We start from the raw sequence: 18,025 nt of genomic DNA on the forward strand, positions 1-18,025 counted from the left end.
TATGTATGACCTTTTGGTGATGCCAGCAGCTGCACTTGAGCCCCGCTTTATAAAGTGAGTTGACCCCCACTGTTCTAACTGGTTGTCAGAAAAAAAAACAACGTTTTGGATTTTTAAATATGTAAAATCTGATGTATTGTTCTTTTAGTTCAGAGAACCACTAATGATCTTCCTTACATGTCTTTCTAGTCGCAGGACATTTGCCATGTCACTCCAGACATTTATCTTCTAAGTCTGTCAGCATCTGGAACATCTTGTTGCATACGTACCAATGGCAAAAACAGTAATCTGTCCAGAACCTGCCCAAAATCAGACACTTGAAGTGGAAGTAAAGGCAAAACATAACTAATTTACCTGTTCTGAAACTGCTTTGGTCTGGTGGCACCCTTTGTGTGCAGGAGACAGCAAGCAATGGCTGGGAAATGCCAAGGATGTGACATCACCCATAGAGTTACTATAGGCCTTCCATTGTCGGCTGCTTCTCCTACACACTGAAGCTGACGATGACACCTCAGCCTGGGACCTGACTGGAGTGGCTGCAGAACAGGCAAGTATAGTGATTTTTTTTCTTTACAGGGCTAGACAGATTAATGTGGCAGAGAGTAGGTTTAGTGTTAGTTAGGTTGTGTCTGTACTCTCATTTTAATACATTTTATAGTCACTTTTATTTTATGTGAAACCTAAGTGCACCTCCCTTGATGTCATAGATCAACTGAACTAGGTATTTTCCTTTTCTAATGTGTTTGGTACATGAGAGGTCTAAAACTGGATGAGTGTGATTTCTTATATGTTGCTGTGCTTTCAAGAAGGTAAAAGGTGATCTGCGGGTAAGTTAGTCATTGTTCTATATATACTAGTGTTGGTATACTCAAAGATACTAACCACTCAGCGACTGCTGCCCCTCTCTGCCAATCCCTTTACTGGCTTCCACTAGCCCAATGTATAAAATTCAAAATAATAACCACAACATACAAAGCCATCCACAACACTGCCCCTAGCTACATCACCAGCCTCATCCACAGATATCAGCCATATCGCCCACTCCGCTCCTCCCAAGACATCTTGCTATTTAGCTCCCTTGTCACCTCCTTCCACGCTCACCTCCAGGACTTCTCCAGTGCCTCTTCCATCTTCTGGAACTCCCTACTACCGTATGTGCGGTTAGCCCCAACCCTGTCTGCCTTTAGGCGATCTTTGAAAGCTCTCTTATTCAGGGAAGTCTACCCCACCTCCACCTAAGAACTGTACTTGAGCCACCTCCGCCAGATCATCCCCTGCAGCTATCACCTTTGTACCACCTCCCCCTTCCTTTAGATTGTAAGCTTCACAAGCAGGACCCTCATATTCCTTCTGTACTGAAATGTATTGTAATTGTACGGTCTCCCCTTTATATTATAAAGCGCTGCTCAAACTGCTGGCACTATATAAATCCTGTATTATAATAATAATAATGGGACATAACTTACCGAGGCATTGGGCTATTGATGTGTGACTTATACATGTATGTAACTGGGACCTATGCTTTTTTATGAAGATGTGATAAAGCGATGGTAATTAGATGTATGTAAATGAACAAATACATACAACATTTACTACAAATCATATTCTCTCATGACAGTTGATACAGTTAGCTTAGGACCGCAGGCAGGCTGCATCTGGCAATAAAATGGAATAAGAAACTAGTTCATTATTGAAGGATCACAAGTTTTTTTGCAGCACGGAATTTCCCTTTTAATTTATCACAGGCATGCAAATTTCTAACCACAGGAGGAGCACAGGATGCATCATTGCTAAACATAGGCAAAATCCTAAAATGCAGTACCCCCAGTTTGTGTAGTAAATGTAGTAGAAAATCCTCTCACAGAGCACATACAAACAAATGCTGGGAAACACATTGACATCAGCAAGATGCAAATCAAGTCACTTGCAAAAATTACAAATCAGCTGTCAAAAAGGGCTTTTTGTAACCTCAACAAAAGTCAAACAAATGGGTAGATTTGTGAACAAGTCTTTTCCTAGAAGTAAGAGCGCTTGGAATGTACTTGCACATATGAACATCTTCTATCTATGGCAATCCTTAGATAATTTCAAGAGATGTCACATTTTTCAATGGGTTTCCAAGTATGGGATGAGTCTCACTAAGGAAAGCTATGTAGTGGTAGCCTATTTCTACTCTACTACTATACTTTTCATTCAAATGTGTGCTTGGATAAAGGTTGCCACTTCTGACTTCTTATGAAAATGCTAATTGCCTGGCTGTCATTGTTCATGTGACTTAAATAGTTTCTGAGCGGCTGATCTGGCACAAGAAAGCAAAACAGAAAATATGACTTCACTGGATGCATGTTCGTTTTTGATCAGTGACCTTAAGTATTGCAATCAGAGAATCAAGATGACATGTAGGAAGCTATCCTTTTTTAAGACAAACTCTGGCAGTAAGATATATTTTCTCTATTCTTTTTAGGGGAAAAACCCTGCATTTCTCTTTAGTTGGGTCAAAATAAAATAGCATATAAGCCTCTTTCATAAGTACCCTTTTCAGAAATCCAGGGGCAAGTGTCAGTCTGGTTGTCCAGTGAGTCTATTAGCTGAACATCAGGATATTATGTTATACCCACAGCTCAAGGACTCAGAAGGAAGACACGTTCCCTACTCCTCTCAATGTAGAGATACTGCCATCTAGATACTCAGTCTGCAGATGTCAACAAGTGCAGAGATAATACAGGGCTCTTATTTGGTAGACCAGCATGCGCCATATATTCTGAAGCTTGGAGGCACACTGTAATGAATATTTCTTTTTTTTTTTTCAAACAAAAATAAATACAAAAAACAGCTCATAACCAGTAAAAATAAAGAAAAAATTGAACTATGGTTCCCTTTCACGTCAGGAATATTTATTGTCCTTGGGAAAAAACTTTATTGTAAACATAAGCACTCAACACAACTCCACCATAAAGGAATAAAACCTACAGAGATGCTGGAAAAGTGTTACTGCCCTTTCTATTTCATAAGCTGTCTAATGCTATGTGTTATATTTAATTGCTAGGTACTCTAGAGATACTTAACTAAAGGGTTCACGTTTTTACCGCTGTGGATATCACTGGATTACAACTATTATATATAATGACATGCTACATTTTTCAGACCTCAGATAATGCCACTGGCCAACTTTCTTTGAGTTGGGAAGGTGGCCACACAACAATACATTTTGGAAAACCATTAATGGAAACCTGTACTGTTAGAAACACAGGGACTGCATTCACTGGCCTGAGTTCCTGACGTGGGACCAACCTGCACTTTGTGAAATCTAAACTCCTGCTATGCATATCTGTTCCAGGTCAGTGACATCCCAAGTCACCAACACTATCTCATCAGCATCAGAACCAGGCAGCAAGTTCAATATAAGGCCAATTAACAGGTTTCCCTAATTCAGTACAGGTTTCCATAATAGAAACAAAAAGAAAACAAAAAAATATCCAAAGTATGTAATGTCATCTCACCTTTTTATATTGCCTTTCAGAGCCATCAAAATTCTGGCTGTCAGTAGCTTTAAAAGCAGTGGAACTTCCAGGGGCTAGTAGTGAAAACATTACAAATATTATCACAGTCACTGTAAATTAACAATGAAAAATACAGGATGACCATAACAGTTAGGTAAGACATTCAATAATCTTTGTATTAATAAACAAATACTATAAACAAAAACTAGGTCACATGAAAAAACTGTGGTTAGACACAAAACAGACTACAGAATCAGGCTTCCTTTCCAGGAAAAGCCAAGTCATTTCTGCCAAATTAGGCAATAGGGTTTTAAAAGACAGTTAAACAGTGTACCCATCCCCATAGCATTCTAGGAGTTCTGTACATGTACAGGTAGTTAAATCGAACTTAATATATGTTTCACATGTCATAACGGCAGCAGACATTGCATTACACACCTAACAACAGTAGCAGATCAGAAGCTCCTATGACTTCACTAACCAAATTGTGACCTGTGAAAAATCAGCAAGAAAAATGGGAAAAGATATTATGAGCCATAAGTTTAAGTTAGTAAAGCCTGGAAAGGAATCCTGCCCCCTGCTCTGTTTTCATACCTGTAAGTACATTAATTATATGTGTACATTATGAAATGATGCATACAGACATAGGATAAAAATTATTTGGATAAGCAACTTCTAAAGCTTAGCATTTATGTGTAGCTGAAACTTTGGCCACCCATGGCTCAACACCTTCATGGGCAATGTGTTAAAGTGTCCACCATTTTTAATCCAGATCACCACTGCTCAGTGAGCACCTTGGACACTGCAAGCTATATACTACACACATTTAGCAACAGTGAATATTATCTGATCACCCACTGCAGAGTAAAAATGTCTCTACTGTGGACATGACCACTTAAAGCGATGGTAAAAGTTAACATTTTATTTTTTAAAAACAACAAACATGTTATACTTACCTGCTCTGTGCAATAGTTTTGCACAGAGCAGTCCCTATCCTCGATTCTTATGGGGTCCACCGCTGGTGATCCTGGCCCATTCCCCCTGCTGAGTGCCCAACATAGCAAGCCAATTCCTATGAGGGCACTCATATGTGCTTGCTCCCGAGCCTGCTGTGTGCCCATGGCTGTGATTGACAGCAGCAAGAGCCAATGGCTCCCGCTGAAGTGTCTGAGCCAATGAGGAGGCAGAGAGCTAAGAGGGCCTCTCATGCAAATTGCTGGATCAAGATCAGGCTCAGGCAAGTATAAGGGGGGGAAGGGGCTGGTGGGGGAAGCTGCAAACAGAAGGTTTTTCACCTTAATGCAGAGATTGCATTAAAAAGGTAAAAGAACTTTCTGCCTTTAGAACCATTTTAAATAGTCCACAGACGTCAAAACGCACCATGCGTTCCTGAAGTTTGCATCAGAAAGAATTATAAAAATTGTCAGCGATTGATTTTAAACCTGTACTCCAGGCAGGGGTGCTTACAATGATCAGCTTTTATTTATGTAAAACGTTTATCACAAAAGGAACAAAAATGTTTGCTGTAACTGATTTTAAATTATTAGCTGGAGTTGAGTTTTAATTTGTTACTGTATTTAAATCTGCTAGTACATCTAATAGTCCCTCCCCCAGAATGGCAATGCTGCTGTCCAGATCTGCCCCCTGTGCTACTTCATCCAGAGTGGTGTCTGCACAATACAGGAGGTGTATTACTGGCCAGATCACCAGGGGAAAACAGAGGGAAAAAACCCCCCAAAAATTAAACTAATACAACAACCACATCTAATGAATGGTAATCTGCAATATATTACATTATGGGGTTTGAGTCTAATACTGCTTTAACACAGAAAATAAACACTAAGTTACTACTTCTGCATGACACTATCATTAACTCTCAGTTGGTAAATATCAAAGTACAATATGGAGATATGGGATGGGCACAGTAAGTTTTGAAAACCTTATTCTTCAAATTTAAAATGTCAAAGATCTAACATAAATCAATGAAGAAAACGTCTGATAGAGTACAGATTTTTTGAAGATCCATTACCTGATGAAAGCCAACTTTTAACAAAACTAAAACTTTCCCCTATTTTGTCAAAGTCTGGCAAAAGTTTGGCTAACTCCTCGGAATCCGGAAGTGCTTTACTGAGTTTATCTGCAAAGGAAACATACAAGCTAAAATTAAAATAATGTTCAAAATGTATAAAGAAGCGTATAGCTAAAGGCAACAATATGTAGAAAGGTAAAATTCAAAATGACAAATGATCACTCAGGAATCTGACTCCGGTCTGATGCTAAAAAAGCCCAAACTAAGACCAAACTAATGGTAAAGAATACAGTAATCTTTAAGCCTGATTACTGACCAAAATTGATGTGCTCATCTAACTCCCATATGAAATCAGGGACAATCCACTTGTATTCACTAAGGTCAGGGAACATGTCCTTCCACTGGTCATATGTCTGAAACACAAAAAAGCAAATGAACGAACATACAGAAGTCAAGAAAGTTAAAGAAGTTCACCTTTTAAAAAAAAAAAAAAAACAACAAGAAAATGCACGTTATACCCTCAATACGGGTGCTGAAACGTTGCAAAAATGCAACACCAGTTTTGTTATTGTAGTTACTGTACAAAGATTGATAGTTCACATGTTATTATGTTGGAGGATTAGAGCTCTATTTTCTCAATTGTTGCAGCTAATTGAATGAACCATGGCAGAAAAGAACGCAGAATTCACAAGCATTGAGCAAGGATGCATCTTGAAGTTCCTCCTCCTGCAGTAGAAAACGCCAAAGGAAATTCATAAGCAAATGATGGAAACACTGGGTTACCAGTGTCCATCAACAGCGAAGAAATGGTGTCCAAAATTTGTATAGCAAATTTTTGACTAGAGATGCTGCAAGATCTGACAATTGATCCCGTACAAGAAGCAGATATTCTGACAAATCTGCAGGAGACCTGCATGGTATCAGCACTCTACTGATAGCTGGTGCAATGCTTTCCAGTCTCCTTTGGACAAAAATAATGAATACGCATTTTTTACCTGCAAAAAATTGTGCATTTATTAATTTTGTCCAATAGGTGAACTTATCTTTTAATTGCTGACCAAAAAAAGTGAAAGAGTGAAAACAGCCAAGTTGATTTTGCAGCATTTAGGATCGATTAGTGACTGTTGACAACAGTCCTCACAGTCGGGTTCCTCATGGTCAAAAAAATTAAAAGACCCAGAAGTCAGCAGGCAAAGACATGGTCACAATATTCTGGGATGAGGACAGTATGATAATATCAAATGATTTTCAGAAGGCCCACACATTACTGCAGATTACTATTGTGACTTGGTTAACAAAGCCCGAATCAGCATTAGTAGAAAAGTGTCAAGGGAAGCTGTGGAAGGGTGTGCGGTTTTTGCAGCACAATGCACCCTAACACAAGCAGGCAAGACACTGGCTGTATTGAAGGATTTAAAGTGGTTGTAAACCTAAAAAACACAAATCAATCTAATCCTACTGTTGAATCGATTTTACCTTTACAAAGCATTTGAACTTAGCTTGGTATCTTGAAGCAATCCCCTTCTCCAGAAATCCCCCCCTGCTCTTCTGAACAGAATAAATCCAACAAGCAGGAAAATGGTGTCACCACTCCCCTTCTCCTGTGAGTGAAAGGCTGTGCTGAAGACGAGACCAGCATGAGCCTCCATGTAACACACTGCAAAGGGGTGGGGGAGCGGGTGTCCTCTCCCTGCTGGCCTCTGCCTTCACAAGATCGACAACTCAGCACCGGTGGTGATGACACAGATCGGCATCACTTCAGTAATGCTGTAGTTATCAAGGTAAGTTTGCTGACAGACGATTATTGCCCTGCTCTATTCACAGCACCTAGCTTGTGAATTGTTGTTTACAGATTTTTACATGAGAATGTTTCCTGGTTCACATTGCCACTTTAGGCTGCAGGATTCCTAGAACTTTAACATTAACACCTTCCTATTAGCTTTCTCCTGATCAGCACAGATCCTGTGCTGTAAGCAGAGCCGACATAGTCACTGGCACCTGTGTATTCCCCTGATTGTACTCAGGAGACATGCTTGCAGGCACAGAGATGTCAGATAGCTGTGCACGTTCTTGAGCCGTGGCTGGAAGGTGTGTATAACTGAGGGATTGGGCGACATCACATCTCCACCTATTTTCTGGTCCTAAGCCACGCCCACAGACCAGCTTTTTTGGAGGGCTGAGACAAGCTAAGGGAGCATTTTTCTGAGGTACACTCACAGCTGTGTGTATGTTTACATTAAACTTTATTCATTTATGGCAAAAAGTACATTTTTAATATTTGCGTTTACAACCACTATAAGGTTTTTGTGCATAGTACAACCTCTTTAAGGTTTTTGTGCATAGACCATCCCCCCCCTGTTCACCAGATCTTGCTCATTCCAACTATTACCCATATCCTAACCTTAAAAAGACACTGAAAAGGACAGACATTTTTTTAATGGATTCAGAGGTCAAAGCAGCAACAGAACAGTTTTTTGCAGAGCAATAAAAAAATTTGTTTTGGAAGAGTTAAAGAAATTGGGAAGATGATGTGCTAGCAGTGTTGAACTTAGAGGAAAATATGTAGTAGAGCAGAAAAGTTTAGTTGCTCTAGATCTAGCACTGCTAACAGCTCTTACTGCTTGGACATCAGTGGCTCCTGTGCCATGGCCATTTCTGCAAAAAACAAAGTTTGGGCTGGATTCCTGCACTCTCCCCTTCGCATTCGCAACTGACTAAGTTACAATGTTTTACATTGTCTAATGTAAATGGCTAAATGGTTAGCACTTCCGCCTGGCAGTACTAGGGTCATTGGTTCGAATCCCAACCACGGCACCACCTGCCTGGAGTTTGCATGTTCTCCCTGTGCCTGCGTGGGTTTCCTCCGGGTACTCCGGTTTCCTCCCACACTCCAAAAGACATGCTGGTAGGTTAATTGGATCCTGTCTAAATTGTCCCTAGTATGTGTATGTATGAATGTGAGTTAGGGACCTTAGATTGTACACCCCTTGAGGGTTAGGGAGTGATGTGAATGTACAATATATATGTAAAGCTCTGCGTAAAATTGACAGTGCTATATAAGTACCTGAAATAAATAATTTGCTGTGGAGTATTAGGGGAGCAAAGAGAAAATACTCCACTATCAATTACTATCATTCAGCAGCCCTGCATGATGCGCAACCGTGTCACATGGGGTGGCAGAAAAGAATGACAATCTTTTTTAAAAATGTTTTTCTCTTCTATGTGTGCCATCAGAGGAGCCAACTTCCCACAGTGCAGACTTGCTCCCAAACTGGACTGTGTGAGTCTATTGACACAAACAGCCTGGCTCAACCCCGCCCACCGCGCTCTACTCACTGGATTTGATTGACAACAGCAGGATCCAATAGCTCCCACTGCTCTCAGACAAGACTGTGAGAAAGCGGAAGATCTGTGGACCGGCAAAGGATACAAGACTCAAGGTAAGTATTTTGGGGGCGGAGAGAAACAGCAGCTGAAAGGTTTTTTGTACCTTAGTGCATAGATTATTTGACTTTAGAACCACTTTAATTTTAACAAATATAACAATAAATATACAACACATACCTTTTTAGCTGTGTATCCACCACCAACAGCTGATCCTAATACCAGGTAGCGCAGTTTTAGCAGCCTGGATGCCAACCTAGCAATCCAGAAGTTGCGCTGAGTCTGATATGCAATATTTAGAGACAGAAGTTTGCTTCTCCGTAATGGGGGACGAGACAGCGCAGAGTAACATCGAACTGGTGGTTTTGGTAATGAGCGCTGAATGGACAAACCTGGATAGGAATAATGGTGCCTGCGAGCATACAGGCTCTGCCGTGGTAATTTCTTTCCTTTAACAGAAGGCTGATTTATCACCCCTCTGCACACAATGCTGAAAAACACAAATAATAAAAGATATCAGTAAACAAGCAATGCCTCTAAGTTATAGTCAGACTTGTAATTTATATGCTGATTAAGTGTATCTATAGTCAAAACTTATTTTTTAGTTATGGATTAAGTGAGGAAGTATTAGAACCCCATTTAGGTTTTATGGCAGTCAGAAGCTCCTTTGGAAAGGCTTCTTCACTTCAGATCTGTAACACAAAATTCAAAAATAAGCATCTGTCAGATGCAAGTATTGGGGTATTTATGCAAGCATTTACTGATCATTAGCCAGGGTTCACACTGAAGTGGTGTGGAATTCTAAGCGATTTCTGTGCGAATTCCGCACGGCATCAGAATCGCACCGTTCATGCGAACCGCTGCGTGTGTGTATGTTAAGTTAACAACTCCCTGAAATCGGTCCGCAAAACGCGGTGCAATGTGCAGAATCGCAAGGGTGTGAAAAGCCATGCGATCCGATTCTAGTGCGGACCAAAAAAAGGGTCCTTTCTGGTTGCGGATGTGGTACAATTGGAGCCATACGAAATATATGGCTCTAATCAAACCGCACAAAATTTGCATGTGATTTGCACAGGAATGCGGTGCGAATCACATGCGAAATACCACACCGCATACGTGTGAATCTAGCCTTAGGCAGGAACATTTTGTGCTAGTAACAGAATGCTGCTAAAGGCTAACGTCACTATTTGCATCATGTTACACCTGTATTCAGGTTACAACGTGGTGCAAATGTGAAATCCTCCCCCACTCCCAAACTGGCCCCAGCCCCGTTTGACAACTCCAGCAGCAGCTGCCACTTTTGAAATCAGTGTGGCTGTGCGGGATTCTGTACACACAGCCACATTATTCATTCACAGAGAATGAATTACAAATCTCATCTGCCACTGTGGCAAACAGACTTGCAGTTTTCAATAAACTAATGAGAAAATCATCACACTCATAGTCAACTGACACTTTCTCCAACTCTCCAACTGAAAGCCCATACAAAGGTATGGACAGGGAGCTGAAGGAGAAGTGTGCAGGAGCCTGGCACTGCACCCATAACCCACTGATCGCACGTGCAGTGCTTTGCAAGCTACTATAGAAAAAAAACACGCACATGTATTACTTTTTTTTTATTAAATGAACTTAGCCTTTATAGACACAGTCACTGTGTCCACTCAGGAAGCATCTCTTTAAAGGACAACTGGACTTTTGTACGAAACCTCATAGACTTGTATGAGACCATCTTCAATGCTGTAGCTGTTCCCTGGATTGCTCAGATGGCCCCATTTATGCCTGAGATCTCAGTGCACAGGTGTGCCCATCAGTGAGGAGGGTTTCTGTTCAAAAAGTAAAAATTGCACAGGATTCAACTCTGGTACAGGGATAAGTAAGCAGCTGGGAGGGAATGTTAGTGTAGGTCGATCAGAAGAGGTGTGGGTATAAATTAGAGTTCAGTATAAAGAACAAAAAAAAAAAAAAAAAAAAAGATTCCCTTGCAGGATGTGATATTGTGCATACTAGCACAGTATGCCAAATTTACCCTAAAATGAAGCCCTTCAGCACTGTGTTGTCACTGCTTTCAGGGCTTCCACCTTCGCTCAGTCTTACTTCCAGGTTTGCAGGCTCCATGGCCAAGCCACGATGAGGTCACACACGAGCATGCGCACGGGAGTCGTGGCCGCAGCACAGAGCTCTGAATGGATGGCACTGTCCAATTAGAGCGCAGGGTGCATATGCACGTGACGTCACCAGCTGCTACTAAAGTAAATATTTCTTAAACGGTGTAAGTTTAGGATATATTATCTGTACCTACAAATGTGACAAATGTTCAGGCCTAATGATTATGAGAGGATATTACAGATATTTTGTGGTGAGGAGCAATAGGAAAGGGAGTGTAAAAAAAAAAAAAAAACTCAGGGGAGGGGGGAAGAGAACTAAACAGAAAGCCCATTGAATAAAATGATTACTTCTATACAGTCTCATTTCCTGACAACTTAGGCTCCTTTAGTAAATATAGCTGACAGATGGAACAGAGAAGATAAAAGAGCATGTAAGGATGGCCAGGGATGAGCTGATGTCTCAGCAAAGGCTTAAACAGCCTGTATCACCTAATGATGACCATAAACGAGGCAAACAGAACCATATTTAACCACTTGCCCTCTGGAAGATCCCCCCCCATCATGACCAGGCCATTTTTTGCTGTTCAGCACTATGCTATTTCAACTGGTAATTGCACAGTCGTGCAATGCTGTATCCAAATGAAATTTATGTCCTTTTTGCACACAAATAGAACTTTCTTTTGGTGGTATTTGTTTACCTCTGCGATTTTTACTTTTTGTGTTATAAACAAAAAAAAAGACCGAACAGTTTGAAAAAACACAATATTTTTTACTTTTGGTTATACAAAATATTCAATAAACGCAAAGTTAGTCATAAATTTAGGCCAAAACTTATTCTGCTACATGTCCTTGGTAAAAATAACAATCCTAATACATGTATATTATTATAATTATGTATATTGATTTGTGTGACTGTTATAGTGTCTACAAACTATGGTATATATATTGGAATTTATGCAGCTTTTACTTTGACTGCCTATCACATTTCTTGAGGTGCTAAAATGCCAGGGCAGTACAAACCCCACCCCAAATTACCACTTTTTGGAAAGTAGACACCCCAAGGATTTTGCTAAGAGGCTTGTTGAGTCCATGGAACATTTTGTTTGACACAAATTTTTTGAATATGAAAGTTATTTTTTTTTTCTACACAAAGTTGTCACTTAAATTACATATTGCTCACACATGCCATGGGTATATGTGTAATAACACCCCAAAACGCATTCTGCTACTTCTCCTGAGTATGGGGATACCACATGTGAGAGACTATTTGGCGGCCTAGCTACATACAGGCCCCCCCAAAATCCAACGACCACCCCCAGGCTTTCAATGGGCATATTTGTTCAAATCACTTCCCCACTACTTATCACAGTTTCAGAGGCCCTAAAATGCAAGGCTAGTACAAAAACTAAACCAAACGACCTCTTTTAGAAAGTAGACACCCCAAGGAATTTGATAAGAGGCATGGTGATTAATTTACAGATATCACTTTTGTCACAGGGTTTTGAAAGAAAAAAGAAAAGAATTTATAATTACACAGGAGGTCTATTTCTAGAATTACTGCCCTCGATCGAACGTTCGCAGTGATACCTCACACATGCATGGTGCAATCTCTGTTTACATACCGACACAGGACCAACGCTTGCGTTTGCCCTTGCACACAAGCACAGGAAGGGGGGAGGGGCGAGGGTGATTTTTTCTTTTTTAATCACTTTTATTGTTATCACAGGGAATGTTTATGAGAAATCTGGGGCCTATTAGACTCTAGATCTCTCCTCTGCCCTTAAAGCATCTGGTCACACCAAGATCGGTGAGATCAGATGCTTTCCCAATTTAAAAATGGAACTGTTAAAGTCCAGCGAAATGGACATGATGAAATGCTTGTAACTTCTGGTTTCTTAGACCATAGAGATGATTGGAGTCATTCTGGTCTCTGCTCAGCTTCGGAGTGGCGGTGGACATCGTGATTAATGTTGGATCTACTTCGGGGGACATTCTTTTATTAAAGGGCTTGTCGAAGAATGACTTCTGTCTTTTTTCCACACTACAGCTTTTCTTTTGTGAATGGGTAGGAGAACCATGTACCGCATACTCATTCACGGGGGGTGTGGGCCGGGATCTAGGGTCCCCCTTGCTAAAGCCCCCGCCTGCAGACCCCCACAACCACCGGCCATGGTTAATTTTTGTTACTCCTGAATGCAGGTTTGGTGCATTAAAAAAAAAAAAACGACTGTAAACTAAACTGCCTGTAAACGACAGTGTATGTGGACACATAGGAAAACATTAGGGAGAATTCAGGGGCTGCTGAAAAAAAAACCGGAGAAAAACTCCTGAACGTGAGTTTATCAGCTGCAGTGTACATGGAGCCTAACTCATTCATGAACTATCATGAATGAGCTAGGTTTTTGACAGCTCAAGATAGAGATTTGTGATTGGCTGGAGCTGGTCACATGGTACAGAGTGCTGTGATTGGCCTCTGTTATCATGTGACAGTTGTGGGCCAATCAAAGCTCACTAGGAAGAGAACCAGAGCTGTTATGAATCAAACTGATTCATAACAGCTTTGCTAACATTGCGATCACATGATCACTGGGTCCCATTCACCAGTCGCGGGTGGGGAGCCCCCCTTTGTTAGTATAGCCAGAGTGAGGTGCCCGTAGCTGCCGCCCGTCCGCAGTACGGGCGGGCAGGAAGCGGTTAACTAGCTTCAGTTGGCAAAAAAACATAAAAAGGGATCAAATAATCCAGCTGTCAACAGTATGAATAAAATATGTGAAAGCTGAATTCCAGTTTGGGATATTTTTGCATAGTTACATTGGTCCAGTGTGGACTATAGTGAGTAGGGGTATTTTATACCAAGCTGATCGCTGTGGAAGAAGAGAATCACTGTAGCAGCCGCCCTGATACTCAGTGATCCTCAATATCTTCTGGGTCCTGTGCTGCTATGCTGCATTGTGAACAAAGGGGGCCGCTCGCTTGACATGGGAGCCATTCAGTGAACTCCTTTCATTTTCCTTTCTGACTGGATGAGGTAGAGGTGTGGTGGGGTGACATCATGATCTTCACCTTGTCCAGAGAAAGCCTTGTATTCACTGAGAATGGTGCCTGTGCTAAGCAAGCAACTCCCCGTTTCACAGGACCCAGAGGATCACTGTAGTAGAGTAGGCTACTACAGTAATTCTCCACTGTGTGTTGTGTGTAGTTTTACTTGGTAGACATGCTGCTTTGTATCTCTCTGCTGTGCAGAGTGATACAAAGCAACATGTCCATGCTGACAGGAGAGAGACCTGTGTTGTTTACACACAGAACTCTCCCGTCAGCTTTGCAGATGAACACCGATTGACATCCCAGGAAGCCAAAAGCAGAGCGGGTAGAGCGGTGTGTGTGCCCCCTACCCAGAAATGCAAATCACGTATATATACGTGATTTTGCGCAGCACTGCTGCCCTGTAGCAGTACTTCTGTTATAGGGCAGATGGCAAGTTGTTAAAGTGGTTGTGAAGGCTGAAGGTTTTTTATTGTTATGCATTCTAAGGGTAGTAAGACATGTTTTGTTATTTTTTTTAAATAAAAGCTGAACCTTTAATAGCACTTTAAGGACTATGGTTCAGGGATGTTGAATTTGTATCGGCTGATGCCCGGGACATGTAGTTCTGGGTGTCGGGCAGGTAGATTTTTTCAACCTTTAGTCCTGCTGCGGTCAAGCAGCAGGGCTCACCTGTAAGGTGAAAGCATTCGGATGGCAGTACTGCCGCCTGATTGCTTTCAAACAGTCCACCACGGTGCCAGCCTTTTAGACCCTGGATGTCTCATTAAAGAGAACCTGTCACCAAAAAATCATCATATAGGGGAATTTTTGTCCCCTATGTGATGAAAAAAAAAGTTCAGCAAAAAAATTTATTTTTGTATAATTAAAAAAAAAAATATCAAAGTTGCACCCAAGCACATAACATCCCTCAAAAAAATAAATTTAAGCCCCCTACCCCCACATATACTCATGTACAAACGTAAAAGCACGCGCCAGGGTGCCTACGCATGCAAATGTTCACTGCAATACACGTCACATATTGCTGCGCACACCAAAATGAGAGCAATAATTCTAGCACAAGACCTCTTCCGTAACACTATACTGATCACCTATAAGGGGTTTTAAAAGGGTTGCCTATAGAAAATATAGGGTACTGAAGTTTGTCGTCATTACATGAGCACACGCAAATTTAAGGTTTGACATGTTGGATATCTTTTTACTCGGTGCAACCTCATCTTTTGTAGTTTACAAAAAAATAGGGTAATTTATTGCTTTTTTGTACCCTAAAATTAATTTAAATGTATTTTTTACTGAAATTTTGCAGTAATATCGAACATAAAAAATTGGAACTACCGCTATTTTATTCTCTAGGATCTTTGCCTTCAGAAAATATATAATGTTTGGGGGTTGTGTGTTATCTTCAAGCATAAAATGATTTTTTAAACGTGCAAAAAACGCAAAAACGGCTCTGGCAATGAAAGGGATAAACGATAAGCCTGACGCTCTCCTTTCCTGCCGAGCACCCAATCGGTGCTCATCACACTGAAAGGTCTCTCTCCTCCCTACTAGTCCCCGGGTGCGGTGCTGGAGACAGGCATGGAGGGGAGGAGGAGATATACAGCGCAATGTTAAAAAAAATTAAATGTTTGAGCCCCTTTTGATTTTAAAAGTCCCATACATTCCTAAAAGCATTTCAGATTTAAATACGATTTTGGTTAAAATGTATTTATTTATTTTTTTAACCCCTAGACGCCGAGCACACACAAATATGCGACCTCTCGGCGTCTGGGCCTTGACGCCGAGCGGCCGCATATTTGCGTGCCATTTGAAAATACATATGTGCTGACAGCGCGTGCCCTGCGCACTCCCAGCACATGTCTGTGACTCACAGAAAGGTCCCAATCTCCCCTTGCAATCGGGACCTTTTCCGATCATGTGACAGCGAATCACGGCTGTCACATGATCCTAACACCCCGCCTCCTGAAACTCTTAAAGAGCCGAGAAGCGCCGGCGCAAAGGGGTTAATCTGGACAAGTAGATTGTCATGAGGGATAAGTAGATTGGGACCCAGATTTAGTCCTTGGACAAGTAGTGTTTTCAAAAGTTTCCACATCCCTGAGGTTAGGGCTAAATGTTAGGGTTAATGATAACTCATCCATTACCACCAACCACAGGCGTCCCTAGGGCTGGTGTAACCCGGTGAGGTAACACTTGGTGACACCCCCTCCGACGATCCCCGCAGAATGGATCGGATCTGCGGACTGAGCATAATGGATTGGACTCCAATCCATTATGCTCAATCCGCAGATTCGATCCATCCTGCGGGGATCGTTGGCTCTCTTTACAACTTACCTTTTCGTGGAGTGGGTCCGGTGTCACCCTGTATAGGTTGCATTCCGACGATCCCCGCAGGATGGTTCAGATCTGCCGGATTGAGCATAATGGATCAGAGTCCAATCCATTATGCTCCCCAATACGCAGATCCCATCCATCCTGCAGGGATCATCGGCATGCAACGTATATGGGGTGACACCGGACCCGCTCCATGAAAAGATAGGTTGAAAAGAAAGCCGATGATCCCCGCAGGATGGATCGGATCCATCCTGTGGGGATCGTCAGCTTGCTTTACAACTTACCTTTTCGTGGAGCGGGTCCGGTGTCACCCCATGCGGTCGGTGTCACCTGGTGCAGGCGGCACCCCCACGCACCTGCCTCGGGACGCCACTGCCACTAACCCTAATAATTAACCCCTAACATGTGACTTTGGACACAAAGGTTTCTGCACTACTTTGATGCAACTTTACACTGTCTGGCACTGAAGCTGCATCAAAGTCGCACTACATGAACAGAACTATCAAACTCTCCTATTAACCCAAAAAAGTGCAAAACACATCAAAAACATGTTTCAAAAAAGCACTGCAAAATGCATCATAAAAACATGTCAACCGCAACCTGTATGGATGTGAACCAAGCCTGAGAAGGCAGAAGCATTGAACGCTGTAAAATACAAGTGCTGGGGGAAGAATGTGAACAAACAGTTCATTGGGGAATTCTTACTTTGCTGTGTTACGGTAAATAAAACCACTGAGAGTGTAAAGTACTTTAAGGAGAGGTCATTGTTGGTAAATCTAGGTGTGGTATGATGAAGGCAGACCTGGCCACTAATGATACAGACCATACTTCATCTACAGACTAATGAGATTCACAAAGTGTGTCTGGCCTATATGTCACCCCTGCCTGTGCTCATTCCCTGTCATAGAAGGACGCCTCGTGAACTCACAGCTCCCAGGGATAGACTCGACTATAGGCAGCTCAGCACTTCCCATGTGCTTCCATCAGACACCACAGGAGTGCACAGCACCGACCTACCAGAACTCTCCCCCATACACAACCAGTGCCCCTCTCCCACTCACCAGGCGGCCCGCAACATCCTGGGTGACCGGCAAGTTCTACCCTCTCCAGCACATCCAGAACCAGCTGCCAAACAAGGGCACCCAAAGCTGTCACCAACTCCACTTCCGGGAAACACCAGAGAGCACACTGAATTGAGCTCCATAGGCAACATTGCCTGCCTTCGAAGGTTCCGCGAGATAAAGGTTCCGGTGGCTGTGTAAAGGGTAGAAAGTGTAAACACCGCATAGACCGATAGTGTAGAGAACGAGTCCTGCAGCAGAATAAATCTTTCTGTAAAAAGTTTTCTTAGATGGGAAAGATGATCGTATTTTAGAGCAGAATATTTACCTTGTCACCTGCCCTATGAAGAATTAGCACCGCTTCACATTGGATGAAGTTTGAAGCACGTCCAATCCTCATGGCATATAAATAAAACATTACTTCCCATGGTGCCTGTTCACATACAATTATTATTATAAAGGATTTATATAGCGCCAACAGTTTGCGCAGCACTTTACAAAATGAAGGCAGATATTACAGCTACAATACAGTTTGGTACAAGAGGAAACAGAGGGTCCTGCTCGCTAGAG

The 18,025-nt window shown here is 41.9% G+C and overlaps 1 protein-coding gene across 5 annotated transcripts in view; it reads right to left on the reverse strand.

Moving 5' to 3' along the window:
• Nucleotides 1-17,569, reverse strand: part of OPA1 (OPA1 mitochondrial dynamin like GTPase) — a 108,737-nt gene extending 91,168 nt beyond the window's left edge. For 2 of the 5 annotated variants that reach the window (XM_089654302.1, XM_089654300.1), the window contains exons 1-6: nt 17,456-17,569; nt 9,094-9,403; nt 5,846-5,942; nt 5,530-5,637; nt 3,939-3,992; nt 3,501-3,574 (exon numbers count right to left, since the gene is read on the reverse strand). In XM_089654302.1, coding sequence (XP_089510428.1) covers nt 3,501-3,574; nt 3,939-3,992; nt 5,530-5,637; nt 5,846-5,942; nt 9,094-9,403; nt 17,456-17,472 — 660 coding nt within the window. In that variant the 5' untranslated portion in view covers nt 17,473-17,569. The remainder of the gene's footprint in view (nt 1-3,500; nt 3,575-3,938; nt 3,993-5,529; nt 5,638-5,845; nt 5,943-9,093; nt 9,404-17,455) is intronic. The other 3 variants (XM_089654303.1, XM_089654301.1, XM_089654304.1) reach the window with 2 other exon arrangements.
• Nucleotides 17,570-18,025: the final 456 nt, after the last annotated feature.

The sequence above is a fragment of the Staurois parvus genome, unplaced genomic scaffold, assembly GCF_062004578.1.
Source record: "Staurois parvus isolate SC_StPar_1 unplaced genomic scaffold, SC_StPar_1.0 ptg000750l, whole genome shotgun sequence".
Classification (NCBI taxonomy): Eukaryota; Metazoa; Chordata; class Amphibia; order Anura; family Ranidae; genus Staurois; species Staurois parvus.